At 38.0% G+C, this 17,437-nt stretch overlaps 1 protein-coding gene across 7 annotated transcripts in view; it reads left to right on the top strand.

Moving 5' to 3' along the window:
* Window positions 1–17,437, top strand: part of trps1 (trichorhinophalangeal syndrome I) — a 369,624-nt gene that overhangs the window by 191,515 nt on the left and 160,672 nt on the right. For 6 of the 7 annotated variants that reach the window (XM_057827381.1, XM_057827379.1, XM_057827378.1 and 3 more), the window contains one exon: window positions 12,377–12,793. The exons of the other annotated variant lie outside the window; for it this stretch is intronic. In XM_057827381.1, coding sequence (XP_057683364.1) covers window positions 12,781–12,793 — 13 coding nt within the window. In that variant the 5' untranslated portion in view covers window positions 12,377–12,780. The remainder of the gene's footprint in view (window positions 1–12,376; window positions 12,794–17,437) is intronic. 7 annotated transcript variants of the gene reach the window in all.

Raw genomic sequence — 17,437 nt, 5'->3', positions numbered from 1 at the left:
GCGCTTCCAAAATGTCTTATGCAGTATACCTGCTAGTATTTGGCACATGGGCCACTCCTGTGTGTTCTTATGGCATGACTTTAGTTTTTTTTTTTTTTTCCTGTCATTTTTGAAGGAAAAAAAGACAAAGAAAAAGATGAAAGTCAACAATAAACATGTTGATTTATGCCCACTGCTAGATTCTTTCATGACGCCTATGATTGCTGCTAAAAAAAAGTTTGTTCTTTGTCGTAATTATTTTTTGGGGCAAGTTTGAAAGCCTCAACCGTGCAGAGATACCTGTTGATTTATGCTGCTCGCCTGCGTCGCCAAGGATGAATACGCGCTCTGTCTGTCTGGGCCGCGGTGAGTTGGAACGCTGCCTCGGCACAACCAGAAATTATTTGGCTATTCTTGTTTGAGCAAGGTTTTTCTTCAACTCTGCCAGGGATACGTCTGCCTGTCTGCTCATAATAGGATTATTTTCTATTCATGTTTTTTTCCTGCTGCAAGTTGCACTCTTTTGCTTGGCTTAAAGATGTTCACTTGTTCTTTATATCCGTTATTAATGTCTTTTCACTCTGGTGCCTTCTTGAAGATAAAATACAGAGAGAGTATGGGTGTATATGCTTCTCAGTTTTGCTTCCTATAAGAGTTATGATATCTTAAGCCCAGGAATTGCTCTTATGTACCGGTAGCTACTCTGGTTGCTAAGTCTAGGGCTGAAGGTAAAACCCATCGGCTGCTACTGTTACTCTCCTAGCTCTCCTCCATTCATGCGTGGCCTTCCTGAGCCTATTGTTCTTACTGGAACAGAAGTTGCATCAAGTTGTGTGTTGCGTTTCAGTTGCATTTTTCAACCATTAAAACATTCATTGCTTAACGCGTGTGCAACTATCTGCAGTTGGGCATCGGCATTAATTTAGTTTAAAGTGGCATTAATAAGCATTAAATCAGGGGTTCCTATCTGCCGGGCCGCGGACCGGTACCGGTCCGTGGCGCATTTGCTACCGGGCCGCAGAGAAATAATAATTTAATAACGACCGCGTTCTGGCCGAATTAATCCTACCTGTGCCCCTGCTTAACACACCAATATCCCTGTCTACTCTAGATATAATTCTACGGGATGGATTAGAATGTAGTCATAGAAATCCATTGATTGGACTGCTAGCAGTACATCTTGTTTGTGTATATAATATAGCTATGTGCGCTTGTCCTCGATAATAACGTATTACTAAGCCGTGGGCGCAGCACATTTGTTCTCGGAAACAATTCGCCCGCACACGAGCGAAGATGACTGGAAAAGAGACGTCTTTGGACATATTTTTACGGCGAAAAGGGCACCTGACGAGCCTACAACCTCGAAGACCCACGAACTGCGAAGGAGTGGATTCGTGACCCGTTTGTGAATAAACGGAGTGGTTCGAGCATGTCTGTACAACAGGAGGATCAATTTGTAGAGATCGCAAATGACGGCGACCTTATTAAACGTACATTTGAGACAACAACTCCACCGAGGTTCTGGATTAAAGTCATTCCGGAATATCCTGACTTTGCTATGCGAGCATTGAAAACCTTGCTACAATTTCCAACATTGTATCTTTGTGAAGCGGGCTTCTTAATTAATGCTTAACGACAAGGGGAAGTAGTTAATGGTGAGAGCGGTGTGCAGTTGTTGTGTGCAGCTAACATGGCAGGATGTATCTGTTGAGAACTTTTCTACAAGTCCTTGCATGATCAAATCTAAGTTAATATTCCTTTCTTTCAAGAAAGTTTGTAGTGTTTACTTTGGAATCGCTGCATTTGCGCATTTTGTGGCTATGTTTAACGTTACGAGCATGCGCAGAACTGCATCGTTGTAATTTTTGATGGGTTGCAAAATTTCTCAGAACACCGATCTGTGAAAAAAAAGACCCAAATAACACTGGTCTGTGGTGCAAAAAAGGTTGGGGACCCCTGCATTAAATGACATTTGCTGATACTAGGCATGTGCCGGTATGACATTCTGACGGTATGATAACCAAAAAAAAGCATCACACTTTCACGGTATCACAGTATTACAGCTCTAAAATGTGTTACTTTCAGATATCTGGGTAAAAAAAACAACTTTTTTTCCAACGAACATGATTATTACTTTTCAAAACATACAGTATTAGCAAATTGAAACATAAGATTAACGTTAAAATAAAACTGAATATATATATATATGTTTTGATTAAAATTAAATTAAATGCAGTCCTTTAGGTGAGCCTAAACCCACAACCACAGCTCAACATTATTACCATCAGAACAAAAATAACTTGAATTATTTTCCATAAAAAGCACATGCGTATGACTCGTATCATATTTACATTATACATGCTCCTAACACAGACGGTTGCCAGAGGGGAAAAAAACACGTTTTACCACCGCTTGACACACTAAACACACTGGAGCTAACTCTCGTAGCTGGTGGGAAACGTTCATGACAGTGTTTACTAACCTTTAATTTTGTATGAATGCAAAATCATATTGGTGGTATTGCCTCCTCGGCAGCCACCCTCCTCAAAATTGTTTCACATGTCGGTTGACCCTCCTCTACGGGCGGCCGTCTGTAACTTTTCTGTAGCCGAAGTATTCCCATTCCAGCGATTTTGTTTTCTTTTGATAGGGGGTTCAGAAGTTTCACCTCCTCCAGCCATCGTGTAGCACAGATGACTCTCTGACACTGAGCAACAACCGGTGGAGGAGGGTTGAGCCTTGCAGCTGCAAGCGAGGGATTTCTCTATGCATCTTTGGGACATAAAAAGTAGCTAATACCATAGGAACGGTATGATGGAAAATTTTTGCGGTTTTGAAACCTTGACGTTTTCATAACACGGTATACCTTGAAACCGGTAATCGGCACATGTCTAGCTGTTACCTGTAGAAACCCTGTTGTACTCTGGAGCGATTTATGTGTGAGATTACTGACGATGAGTCTGATGTAAGCGACGTAGAAGAGGAAGCGCCGCACCTTCTACCTCTGGAGTTGGCCAAGTTGTTTAAAAGTTACACATAGGATGAAGATTTCATAGGATTTAGTTATTTGGAGTGACACTGATTGTTTGGTAAACTTTTTAGCATCTTCTTTATGCTCTTAATAGCTATGTTACGTTAGCATACCGTTTGTATATTTGTTGTCATCATGTATAGTTAACAAGCTGTACACTTATTCAGGATGTTATTCTTTACTCTACTTTTATGTTTTAAATTGCCTTTAAATATGACATGTCTGTTCTTGGTGTTGGATTTTATCAAATAAATATCCCCCAAAAGTGCGATTTATACTCCATTGCGACTTGTTGTTTTCCTTATTTTACAATACATTTAATGTGTGTAGATTATATTTTAAGGCTTAAACTATTTCTTAAAAGTTTTTTTAATGGTCTGTAGTAGTACTGCAACAATTAATCAAGTCGAGTAATTCGATTAAGAAAAAAAAGCTTTAAATCAAATTTTGCTATTGGGGGATTCGTTTAATTAGTGGCGTTGTCATGGGTTGTTTCGAAAGTTTTTGCATTTAGTTTTATTGATTTATATGAATACTAGGGATGTGGGTACACTGTCCTCTCGTGGCAACAAAGAATATGACATAACTCATCCAACATGGCTGGATCCAGCTGCTCCCTGTTAAGACCAACATAGGTTTGTAGTTTTTGTTTGAGCTTATATAATTGTTTGCGTATTTGTAATTTAGTTAAGGGGTATATTTAGCAGTTTTTTTGTAGGAATATGTGTTTGAATGATTCGTTAAGAGTATTAGAAATTTTTTTTTTTTATTATATATTGCACTTTACAGTATTTAAGCTGGCGGACGTTTACTATGCAAGTTAGCCAATAAGCCAATTGTTCTTTTGTTGTACTTCGAACCTCATTTAATTATTAATTTTTATACCATTTGAGGCAAAGCTCAGCTATTTTAAATATTGATCTGCATAGTTTGAAAAAACACTCGGGTAATATATTTTGTTTGCATATAATGCTCTTTGAAAATGAAATCTTAACAAGCCTTTGTTTTACATCTGTTCCGTTATCCGATTACGCGATTAATCAAACTAATTGATTAATCAATTAAATCAAATCATTTAAAAGTTATTTCTATAGCCCTTTACAAAAAAACGAAAGGTCCACAAAGTAGCTTTACAAAAACGATATAGTTCACAATAAAAAAAAGGCAAGTACATGTATTATACAATGACATTGAGGGAAAAAAAAACCCCCAAACAAAAACAACGCATCACGATAAAAAGCCAAAACAGCAAATAAAACGGATCAAATTACTTAAGATTACTTGAATAATCGATAGCTTCAGTCCTAGTCTGTAGATTGTAAATTATCACTGATTGTGTTTGGGATTAGCTTTGATTTTGCGGCGTATATGGATGAAGGCATGTTACCAAGACACCTGGGAATGGTTTCTCTCTCCTTTATGATGGAGTGCTTCTAATGTCAAGCCTTCCTCAAGGATGGTAGAGCTGGTCTTGTTTATGCACAATTTATGATGGTATAAAATTGTAAAACACAATTCCGTATATTCACGTCTGATGAACAGACTTTTTGGGTTTGAAGCAAAGCTCCAAACAACCAGACAGAACAATTTCACTTTTAACTCCCCCATTCTTGCCTGAAGGCATTTTGTTGTGTTTACTAAATCACAAATATGTAAATACATTACACCTGAACTTCCTCCAATAATAATGCTTATTTTTTGCTTGTTTTGACCCAGAGTAGTGATATTTGAAGTTCAGACAGAAAAGATAATTGCATCAGTTAGAAATTTTAATTTTTTTGGTGAAGTCTGGTACATTCTGTGGTCTAGTTGGCAGAGCATATCACATTAATATTGCAAACTAAAATTAAGCATGTCTTTCAAATTCAATCAGTTCGACCGGAGACTGAGGAGAGTTATGCAAGAATGAAACAGCAGAGTTGAAAACAAATATTATACTTTGACCCTATTGGTCAGCTCACGAATCAAAATCTTATAAAATATTTGATGGTTCAAGAGTTAGAGGAATGTAGAACTAAAAAGTTGTATGGTTTAATTTTTTTTTTTCTTTTTTTTAAAGTTGTTAGTGTGTTGATGAAGTTAAAACTGCAAAATCAAGCCAGAGGAACCCACAGAATCTGCAAAAATTGATTCAGTACGATGTAGATGAGACGTAGATGAGATTGTATCATTGTTCTTATCACTTCGTTCATCATTTGTGGACAAGATTAGTGCTGCAACGATTAATCGATTAACTCGAGTATTCGATTAGAAAAAAAATATTCGAATTAAATTTTGTTGCTTCGAGTATTCGTTTAATCAAAGTGGCCTTGTAATGGTTTATTTTGAAAGTGTTTACATTTAGTTTATTGATTAGGGTGGATACATTGCCCTCTGGTCTGCCTCATTTCACATGGCTGAATCCAACTGCTCCAAGTTAAGACCAACATAAGCTAAGTTTTTGTCTGGGCTAATGTTTTTTAATGCATTCGTAATTTAGTTTATATGTGCATTTAGCCTTTTTCTGTGGGAATATGAGTCTGAACCATTTTTTAAGAGCATTCGGGAAAAAAGTTAGCATTTTATAGCATTTAACCTAGCGGACTTTTGCTATGTAAGTTAGCCAATTGTTCTTTTGTTTTACATAGGTCCTCATTTATTTATGTTTATCACCGTTTGAGGCTCAGCCCAGGTATTTTAAATTTTCATGTGCCTTATCCGATTACTCGAATATTCGAACTAACTAGTTCATCGATTAATCGACTACTAAAATAATCGATAGCTGCAGCCCTAGACAAGATTTTAACAACCTGTCAGCCTGTGTTGACGTGAGGTATAGATTGATACGCCGGCCACGTGAGTGACCAAAATGAGGTGAAATTACGAATTATATTACATTTGCCGAATGCAGAAGGGCTGACATGGATTTTGTTGTTACAAGGAAATACTACAAGGTATGTACATATAAACAAAAATACTATGTCATTCTTTTTTATCGCAGATATTGATCACAATAAAACATTTGGACAACATGATTCCATTTGTTGTTATATTTAAAACGATTGGTGCATGTGCAAAACAGGTCAATAAATCAAAATTTATTAAAATAATTACACAAAATAGCATACGAGAATATGACCATATCAGTCAGCAGAGCTCCGTAGCGGCTTGAGAGCCTCGTCAAACTTTAACCCGACATTACGCAGCCTCTCGGCGGCCCACAGACGGGCTTTCTCCTGCTGTCCTTGGTAATTCCAGCTTCAATAGCGTATCTTACAGTTGCATTTAAAAAACTCGCAGTTGAATCTCGGGATCGAGCTGACGGTCCGCTGCGAGGCGAGCCACCGTCTGTCCCAGTAGTCTCGATATATGTCCATTCTCATACAGTAAGTGTTGATGTGAGGCACATCAACTCCCTTGCGTAACAGTGTTTTCCACCTGTAAACAAACGGACAAAAAACTTGTACCACTTGCATTTATGCTTTGAAATAATTGTGGCATGCGACACGTGCTGAATAGCAACAGGCTAGCAGCAGATACAGTAGTAGTAGTAAATAATATTAAAGATCATCATATTTCCGAGGGGTGTGCCATCTTCAGGGGGCTACGATTCGATTCTGAACGATGATCACGGTATTGACGATGATCACGGTTATCACGAGTATCACAATTATGAATGCATCGTACATTACTAATTAATAAGGTAGACGAACAAATTTGTTTCCATTATTTATTTAAAATATCCTAATGATTCAACAGGAACAATGGAAACATGCCCATACAACAAAAAGCTGCCCTTAAGCTGATTTTTTATTTGTTTATTTTTTACAAGAAAGTGCAAAAACATTGATCATTTTAAAAGGAGTACTTATTTCTCTCAACAATACAATAAAATTTACACAGGTGGAATGAATTCCACATTTTCTTGAAACAAAGTGTGTTGAGAAATAAGACTTGTTTTAACCAATATACTTTGTTTTCACAGATTTTCTGTACTATTTCGCATGTTTGTAGTGTTACCGCTGTACTTAATCATGGTTTTACACGTTCTGCATATGAAATACACGTTAGCGAATTAGCTATTTAGCTTCGCGCTCGGCGCTAACTATTAACACCTCAAAAACAGCAACAATAAAGGCTAAACAGTACAAGAGGGTTTGTGTACTCACCTCTTATAGACGCACAGGGGTCTTAGCGACACACTCAGGACATTTTTCAATTGACATGACTTGAAACCAGCTGGACATCTTGGAGACAATGAGCAATGAACTATCTCTCTTCCCCTCTCGCTCTAAAAAATAACTGTGTGATCGCACATATTTTCCAGTGGTCGCGCTTCTTTCCCTGCCTGTCTCATACACAAATTTATTGTCCAGTCTTTTTAAAAGGAGTAAATCTCTCACTCGGTTACAGGCGCATCCATTATAACGTTGTGCGTGCGTCCGTTAATAGTGTCCGGGTGGCAGGCGTGTCTTGAATTTCGTTCCGCTATAAGCGGCTGTTATAACGTTATGTGGGAAAGTCATCGTTTTTGAACCTTTATGAATCATCAGCGAATCGTCACATGTTGAATCGCGATGCATGTAATAATCGATTTTTTTGGAACTCCTCTAATAACTACAATCATCATCGTAATAACATTGTAGTAACGAGGGAACAAGTCGTTTCATGCGCAAGATTTTAGCTTTAGTATTTTTTGAGCACCGGACACATGAAAATGCAGGGATAGGAAGAACATACCTTCCACAACACATAGCCAACATGGCTACAAAAACACCCGGTCTTTGTGGTGGCACGAGCTAGGTTCCACATCTGCCTTCATGAACATGTTGTCCTCCCCTTTTGTGATGATGGCAGATGGATGCGGTATTTCAAAATTGTCATTTTTAAGGGATTTTGATGAGTAATGTTACTCCAGCTCCACTGTTGTTTTTGATGGAGACATTTTAAAACCGAAGTTGCTTGCAGACATAAGTAAAGTGGGAGTACCTCTGAAACTTGTCTATAATCCGAAAAATATGGTAATTTAGTTTTCCCAACGTTGTTCTTCTTGCACCTCTGCCACCTGTCCCGGTGTTTTGGCCTCTGATTGGCTATAATGGCCTTACATTTAGGAGTTGTATGCGTGCGTGAGTGTCGTGTTTGCATGTAATCGCGTGCATCGGGCTGTCATGAATGGTGCGTTTGAGATGGAGCGGAGTGTGGAGTTCCTCTGGGCCGGACCAAATTGGAAACAGAAAAACAAACATTCCCCCAAGTAAAGTCACCCACCCCTCTGGTCTGAATGCTCGTGGCACGGCCCGACCTGTCTGGGACAATGTAACGGCCTATAGTCGGACCGGACCACACACGGCTGAGGTGCGCAGGAGGCGGTATCTGTGCTGTGGTGGAAAGACATCTGTATGTATGCAAGTGTGAGTGTGTGTGCTTGTATATGCATGTATGTATGCAGGAGTGTGTGTGTGTTTCGGGGAAGCACAAGTTGGAAAAACAGCCAGGAATCATGCAAAGGTTGTTGGGAGCTCAGTGACGGATTGATGGGAAAGACAGAGCGATGGAAAGAGATTTGAAAAGTTGATGGAGGAACACGAGTGGAAAGGATGGAGATAAGTCACGGTGGAGAAGGCGGATGAAGAGAAAAACAGAGGCGCTGTGATTGAGTAAATGAATGAGGAGCCGCGAGACCCGGTCGGGGCTCCACGGGGAAAATATTCAACGGGAAAGAACTCCCTCCCTTCTCTCTCTCGCTCGCTCTTTTCCTGTTATGAGTGCTACTAATTTTTTTTTCTTCATAAAAGACACTAATGGCTAAAGCTATTATGCGGTCAAGCTTGCAATAACCGGAAGCTCTGGATTTGTGGGTAACTGCATCACACAGCAGCTCTTGTTGTAGGCTTCATTATAAATAACAAACCGCAGTGATAAGACAATAACGGAAAGTGTGAAGTCTTGTTTTAATGTTTCTTTGACTTTTTATTTCTTTATGATTGGTTGAAAGTTTTTTTTCATCAATTTTCGAACTTAAAAGATTCTTTAATCCTCAGTTATGCTGTTGTACTTTTTACACGTGTGACTGTTTTACAGCTGTTACATTGGTTCACATTTATTTTGTGATATATGCATGTGATGTCTAAAATTAAGGATGTCTCGATGGTATATTTTTGCACCCGGGTCCAGCGCTGATTTATTTATTTAGTTATTCAATAATTGAACAAAATTTCCAAAGTTATAGTACGGTACTGTTTACAGTACTTCCTCTTCCACTTTTTCCTGGAGTGTTACAGAGTATAAAATGTACCCGTATATGGCAGAAAGCACTCAGGTGACTTGAAGTTCAGCTCTGACACCCCCAATTTGGCTAAATTTCAAAATTGTCCTATATGCATGTGTGATACATCATTGGAAATCTTAAAATCTCAGTTTCTGGGGGAAGAAAATTTTGAACAAGAGGGCATTTATATTTTCTTAAAAAAACAAACAAACCCTAACTCGAGGTGAGAGCATGAGGGAGCATAATTAAAGACACCATGATTTTCACGAGATATTATTTCCTGCTTACCTTGTTTCGATCCAAAAACATGTTTAACTGAGTGTCAAGACACAACTGTGAATGGCCACAGCCGGACGTTTTGGGGATTTTATGGGTAAAACACGGTAATATAACAAGGGGTTGCAATTCAGAAATTGCAGACATCAAGGAGTGGTGAAGATTTTCAAATATTTACCCTTTTAAACATTTTTTTTTTTTTTTTAATTTCTTTGTTTGGATCGACTATCTAAAATATCGGGGAAAATGCGACAAAAAAATACAATTAATTGATAGTTTGATATCCATGACCTATTTATACACTATTTTTTGCATTGTGATGTAATTTGTTTAAAAGTTTAAAATGTGCGAGTGAATAATTTTATAAAGTCGTTTTTTAAACTAAATGTTAGACATCCATTAATGATTCTAAGCGAAAAATGATAGACATTTCTAATAATATAATTTCTTACCTGTTTATGGCTGGGTTGAAGCAAAAGTGGTTGCACGGTTTCTGTAAACGGGAGGTCTGGGGTAAAACAGACAAAAATAGTTTGGGGGCTTAATCCGCCATGCAACTGCTATGGCAGCATACAGACATATTGTTCTATCAAACACAACAGGTCTTTTGGCTTAAAATACAGCAGTTTATTTTAAAAAGGGGTGCAAGAGCAGAAACTGCTTTTTCAGCCTTGTCAGTGTTTTCTGCCTATAATTTTTGTGATTTTTGGCAACGCCATTGTATTTCTGGATTACTTTTATTTTTTAGCCCTTAAAAAAATATAGGCCTATATTTCAAAATTTTTTTAAAACCCGATCCTTTTCACCCAACACCGATCATCTGAAAATTGCGCTACATTTCCTCTTCACTTGGCATTAATTTGATTTTCTTTTACCTCACCTTGATGAGATTTTCCATAATGTATTTGCATTAGGGCTGTCAAACGATTAAAATTTTTAATCGAGTTAATTACAGCTTAAAAATTAATTAATCGTAATTAATCGCAATTAATCGCAATTCAAACCATCTATAAAATATGCCATATTTTTCTGTAAATTATATATATATTCTGTAAAATAATTTGTTGGAATGGAAAGATAAGACACAAGATGGATATATACATTAAACATACGGTACATAATGACTGTAGTGGGCATTTCACTCTACTGTCATTTAAATCTGTCTATGCTGTCCTCACTCCGAAGCGTCTACTTTTTCCAAAGCTAGACAGCTAGTGAACGATGCCTTAATAATCAGACTTCTTCCTTTTTCATCTGATTTATTAATAAAATGGCCTCAAACCACTGTCCTCTTTAGACCGTAGTGAAACTACAAAAAAAAAAGTACACAAGCATTGCATTAGCAACAACGTTAGCTTAGCACGCTATACAGGTTCACTAAACATAAACAAAAAGCATCTCATACAAAAAATATAACATTTCGCTTACTAACATAATATGTACATTCTTTACAACAACCATACTTACGAACAAATCTTGTCCAAGGATCATATAAGCACAACATTACAACGTAGGCGTCAGCCCGAGACGTCGTGCAGCCATATTGAACTGGCAAGAAAGCAATAAACCATGTCGCAAAGCGACCACAAGAGTTCGCTTTTAGACAGCACAAAAAACCTTGCTGTAACACTTACCAAAAGGCAGAATACTGTCTGAGCGGGACATGTGCGTTAATTGCATCAAATATTTTAACGTGATTAATTTAAAAAATTAATTACCGCGTGTTAACGCGATAATTTTGACAGCCCTAATTTGCATTTTACCCAAAATTAGTCATTTGCTACCCTTGACGGTGATAGACGAGCCATAAATGAGCTGTTTTTACATTGACTGCACATTTTACCACTCACAACACTGAAACTAAGAAAATAAATCAACAAACTTCCTCCTGTTCTAATGGCTTTATTGCTATTGCACAAATTAACCCATTGGCTGCCATCGTTGACAGTCATGGACATCCAATCTATTGTGACATGGAGGATGGCACCGACTAAGCGATACAGTACACTAGTATTATTACACCAATAACTTTCTTCTCCTTTTGATTGTCCTTACTGCTTGTTTTACTGAAGTTAATACCGAAGTTATTTCTATTCTTTTACGTTTACTTGGAAAAGCTGTCAAAACTACAAGCATGTGGATTGTTTGTGTGCAACAGTGGCTTTTGCTTTGGACGTGTTTTAAATAAATACGACAACACAGAGTTGTGTTCTACTTATCACAACATAATAACCTTCCAATATGATTTTGCGGCCCAAAAACACACTAGCAGCAGGGTTTCGAGATGGGAAGGTCTGAAAATGACTCATAATTTCTGTAATGACTCATAATGCATTTGACTTTTCTCGCCGGCAGTCCTGTGTTTCTTTTCCAAAACGCACCGTATCGGTTTACAAATAATGACACGCTGGTCGTCTCGAATGGCCGCTGCCTACGTTTTCTAGCAACAGTAGAAACAAAAGTTGAAATGGCATGAGGATGGATGTGACTGCCGCCACAGTAAGAGCAGGTAAAAACTCAATACCTAAGAAATGTTAGAATGTCAGCAAAGGTGTTTCTTATTTAACCATTTAGGCCATCTATCGTCGTTTTGATTTCTCCAAAATGTCACAGACCGCCGTATTTTGATGGCGTCTGGCTCTCGTTTGTAGGATAGATTCGATCTATCCGTCTACGCTGCAGTCACATTGGCGCGCGGCACAAAACTATTTTTCCTTAAAGCCGCACTGACACTCAATTTTAGAGTCTGGGGGGAAAATAGTTTCCCGTAAAATTTGGAATAGACATCCTGACGTAAAACACGTGTAAAATCTTAACTCATTTGTTTTTCTGCCTTTCAGATGTTTAAGACGGCCGTTTTGTTGAAAAATTGACGTGTGAGGACCACGGATCGCCACCTGTTTTAAGACCCCTACGGGTCTACGGCGCCTTCCAACAAGGTGCGACGCCTTACAGCAGCAGCGACAGGGATGGACTGGAGCCTGAGGATTCTATGTGGAGTTTAAGACCCTCCTAAAGTCCCCATCGCCCAAAATAAAATTATAGAAGCTGAAACTTTGGCCACCATGTACCTGTGTGGAGTTATGCAGGCCTACTGAGAAGGATTGCTTGGATTAAGTGAGAGCGCCACGCCTGCTTTTTTTCTGCTTCCTGTCATCGGAGCAGAGCCTCTGGGGCCCAACTGAGCCGATTGAACAGAACCGATGCCCAGGCCCGGAGTCAGGCATGTTGTTTTTATAACCTGATGACCAGCAGAGGTAAGACATCTCCATGTTTTTTTCAAAAAGCACAGAGAGTGATAAGATGATGAATTATTGAATAAAATAAATAAGCAAATTATGACATTACTCAAATCCTTGGACAAAACCCTTAATTTTTCATACTGGAACAAGATTTATCATACACGTAATCTTCTGTAATTTTCTCTGTAATTTAGGTGGGATCATCAATAATAACAAATTGTACTATGATTGTTTATTTTTCCCATTAATAATTGATAAAATTTTTCTCAGCAAATCTATTAGAATGATATGCTTTTGAGTAATTCGTCCTGAAGTTTAAAATATTATTGCAGCATTCATATTAATAGTCATGATATGCATTTTATTTTTATTATTGTGTCGCTTTAGTGCATGTGTTAAAATTAGAGGTGCAACAATAAATCAATCGACAACTAATCGATTAGCAAATTAATCGACAACTATTTTGATAACCAATTAATCGTTTAGGACCGTCTTCACCTTAAACTTAAATTCCTGAAATTATAACATATATATTAGGGCTGCAGCTATCGATTATTTTAGTAGTCGATTAATCAATGAACTAGTTAGAGTAATCGGATAAGGAACATAGAACATTAAAATGCCTGAGCTTAGCCTCAAATGATTAAAAAAAAAAAAGGATCTACGTGCAACAAAAAGCAATTGACTAACTTACATAGCAAAAGTCCGCTAGCTTAAATGCTATAAAATGCTAACTTTTTTTTTTAAACAATGCTCTTGATAAATGGTTCAAACACATATTCCAACAAAAACAGCTAATGTACCAAATTAAATTACAAATGGATTAACAAAAAAAAAACATTTGCTCAAACAAAATCTTAGCTTATGTTGGTTTTAACAGGGAAAAGCTAGATTCAGCCATGTGAAATGAGTTATGTCACATTCACTGTCACCAGTAGAAGGCAGTGTATCCACTCAAATAAATGAAACTAAATGCAAACACTTTTAAAACAAACCGTTACAACGCCACTTTAGTTAAACGAATACTCGAAGCAGCAAAATTTAAATCTTTTTTTCTGATCAAATTACTCGAGTTAATCCATGAATCGTTGCAACACTAATATATATCTAACTTCTCAGTTGTAAATATAATCAGATTTCTTCATTATATTTTTCTTAAGTCAAACTAGGACATAAACAAAAATCTGCTTTTACTTTGGAAAACAATTCACATTTTTGCCAGTTGTCGGACATCTTACTGTCTAAACTAGCTTTTTACTAAAGCTGCAACAACTAATTGATTAAATCGAATAATAAATGAGTTGCCAATGAATTTGATAATCGATACAGTTAAAGGAAATAGTCAGCCATTTTGTCTTCATTGCTACTTACCACATGCCAAAAAAAAAAAAAAAACTTCAAGGAAAATTGTGAAGGTAATTGAAAGAAGTGACATTTATCAATTAACCCCTTCAGACCGAAGCGTGCTGCTGTAGTACAGGACGCGTTCGCGTCTCTAAACCAATAAATACACTGAATTTTGTTGCCATTGCCACTTCTGGGAGAGGATTGGATGAAACTTCGAAATCAAATCATGAGGTTTGGCTCTTTGCTTTTTGGCTCTTGGAAAATGGCTGACCAAACTTCAAAAAGGATAACGTAAAGTGCTCATTTCTCATTAAAAACACATTCACATAAAAAATAACCGATAAACACATGAAATATCCCCAACCCAAAAATTGCACTTTGTTCTAGTAGAGTAAAAATCAGCCCAGATTTTTTTTTTTTTTTGCCCAGCAGAAAAAATGCAGGTCTGAAGGGGTTAATCGAATAATCGTTTAATTAATCATCTGATTATTCGTTAGTTGCAGCCCTAGTTAAAATGCACAATTTCTTTCTTAAAATGATTTATACAACAATTCTACCCCCCACACACATTTTTTAGTTCATCTTTGTCTTTTTTCTCTTTCTGTTCTAATACTATTTCGTAATGATCTGCTTTTGTTGTGTATTTGTTAGCTTGCATTGTCCACCCATCGTATCCAATGAATACTAACATCCCTCACTGTTATTAAATTTGGGGATGAAAGTTAAAAACCTAGTTGTGGGTTTGCCCCCAAAGAAACAAAAAAGAATGAAAAACCATCCCAAAACAAAACTCTTTTGATGACTTTTTCTGTCATTGTGTGTTTAGATAAATGATTAGGACAAGCCAGAACATATGGGACGGGACACACGAGACCTTTTTAAGCACATGAGTGTGTTTGTGTGTGTGTGCGTGCATGTTTGTATGTTTTTCATTATGTGGTACGGTGGCTTTTGCTTGGTGATGTTATTCAGCAGGGCGGGTTGCTCATAACCGCTTGATGCTTTTAGCTGTGGTTTGTGCGCGCGTGAACGTCCATAACTGTCTCTGCGTGCGCTTCTTTTGCATGTGTGTACATGCGCGCGCTCGCCCGTGCGTGCCTGTGTGTTGTGGTCCTGCGACAGCTTTGATGTCTCCAGCACGAGTCGGATTTGGAACATGTTGTTGTGCAGTTTTCAAAAGAAAACGAAGGAATGTTGAGTGGAGGCAATTCAGAGAGTCTAAAAGTTAAGTCGGACTGTCATTCAAAACACACATGCGCACACACGTTTCTGACGTAACGGCCAAGTAAGTGCGACATTTGATCAGTGTTTCCCTTGTAGTGTTTGTTGTTGTTTTTTGGGGCAACATTGCATCACCTTAAACACAACGCAAACATGCTGTGACACCATTTTCTTTCATCATTAGCCCGAACTACAGTATCTGAACCTTTTGCAATTTGTCACATTTCTGCATAAAATCACCATCAAATGTGAGCGGATATTTGTCAAAATCACACAGATGAAAAAACAGTGCATTCTTTAACTAAAACCACCCAAACATTTATAGGTTTTCATATTTTAATGAGGATAGTATGCAAACAATGCCAGAAGGGGAAAAAATAAGTTAACCATCACATTTAATATTATGTGCCTCCCCCCTCCTTTGGCAGCAATAACTTCAACCAGACACTTCCTGTAGCTGCAGATCAGTCTGGCACATCGATCAGGACTAATCTGGGCCAATTATTCTCTATAAAATTGCTATATTCAGTCAGATTCCTGGGATGTCTGGCATAAATCGTTGTCTTTAGGTCATGCCACAGCATCTCAATGGGGTTCAAGTTTGGACTTATGCTTGGCCACTCTAGAGTGTGTATTTTGTTCTTCTGAAACCGTTCTGAAGTTGATTTACTTCTGTTTTTGGATCATTGTCTTGTTGCAGCATCCATCCTCTTTTTAGCTCCAACTGTCTTGACAGACGGCCTCAGGTTTTCCTGCAAAACATCCTGATTAACTTTTTAATTCTTTCTTCGATTAATGATTGCAAGTTGTCCAGGACCTGAGGCAGAAAAACAGCCCCAAAATTATGATGCTCCCGCTACCATGCTTCACGGTGGGGATGAGGTGTTGATGTTGGTGGTCTGTTCCATTTTTTCCACCACACATGATGTTGTGTGTTACTCCCAAACAATTCAACTTTGGTTTCATCAGTCCACAAAATATTTCGCCAAATCCTCTGTGGAGTGTCAAAGTGCCTTTTTGCGAACATTAAACGAGCAACAATGTTTTTTTTAGACTGCAGTGGCTTCCTCCGTTGAGTCTGCCCATGAACACCATTCTTGGCCATAGTTTTACATATAGTTGATGTGTGCACAGATATTGGACCGTGGCAGTGATGTATGTAAGTCTTTAGCAGACACTCTATGGTTCTTTTTTACCTGTCTGAGTATTCTGCGCTGAACTCTTGGCGTCATCTTTTTGTGGACGGCCCCTCTTTGGGAGAGAAGCAACAGTGCCAAACCCTCGCCATTTGTAGACAACTTCTCTGACTGTTGATTGATGAGTCGATTGATGAACATCCAGACTCTTAGAGATGTTTTTTTATCCTTTCCCAGCTTTATAGAAATCAACAATCCATGATCGCAGGTCTTCAGACAGCTCATTTTGACTGAGCCATGATGCCCATCAGACAATGCTTCTCATCAAGACAGTTCTAACCAGGTGTGTGTTTTATAGTGGGCAGGGCAGCTTTAAACCAGTCGTCAGTGATTGGACACACACCGGACTTAAATTGTTTGGCGAAAATTGGTTTCAATTGCTCTTTAAATCTCCTAAGGCAGAGGGTTCACTTACTTATTTTTCCCCCTTCTGTCATTGTTTGCATGCTATCCTCATTAAAATATGAAAACCTATAAATGTTTGGGTGGTTTTTGTTAAATCAGACACTGTTATTACATCTGTGTAAAGATCAGATCACATTTGATGGCTATTTTATGCAGAAATGTGAGAAATCCTAAAAGGTTCAGATACTTTTTCATACTACTGTATATCATATTTAAATAAAATAGATTATTTGGCCGTTTAGCAGCCTATAACAACAACATGAACATCTCATCTGGATAAATCTGAAAATGACTGGTTGTGTTCCTTCAGTGCTGCATCACGGGTGATGGAACAAGAAGTGCCAATGCATCATTCTGTAGCAAGGCCATTAACCCTCACCGCACTAACCTCTACGCTCAAGCTCAGAGTAACTATTTTTTTCCATCCATGTCCAACAAACAACAATTATCTTTCTGGCGGAGGCGTCTAAATTATGCAGACAAAGATGGA

Source organism: Corythoichthys intestinalis, chromosome 22, assembly GCF_030265065.1.
Source record: "Corythoichthys intestinalis isolate RoL2023-P3 chromosome 22, ASM3026506v1, whole genome shotgun sequence".
Taxonomy (NCBI): domain Eukaryota; kingdom Metazoa; phylum Chordata; class Actinopteri; order Syngnathiformes; family Syngnathidae; genus Corythoichthys; species Corythoichthys intestinalis.
This window is presented reverse-complemented; position numbering and strand designations above follow the sequence as displayed.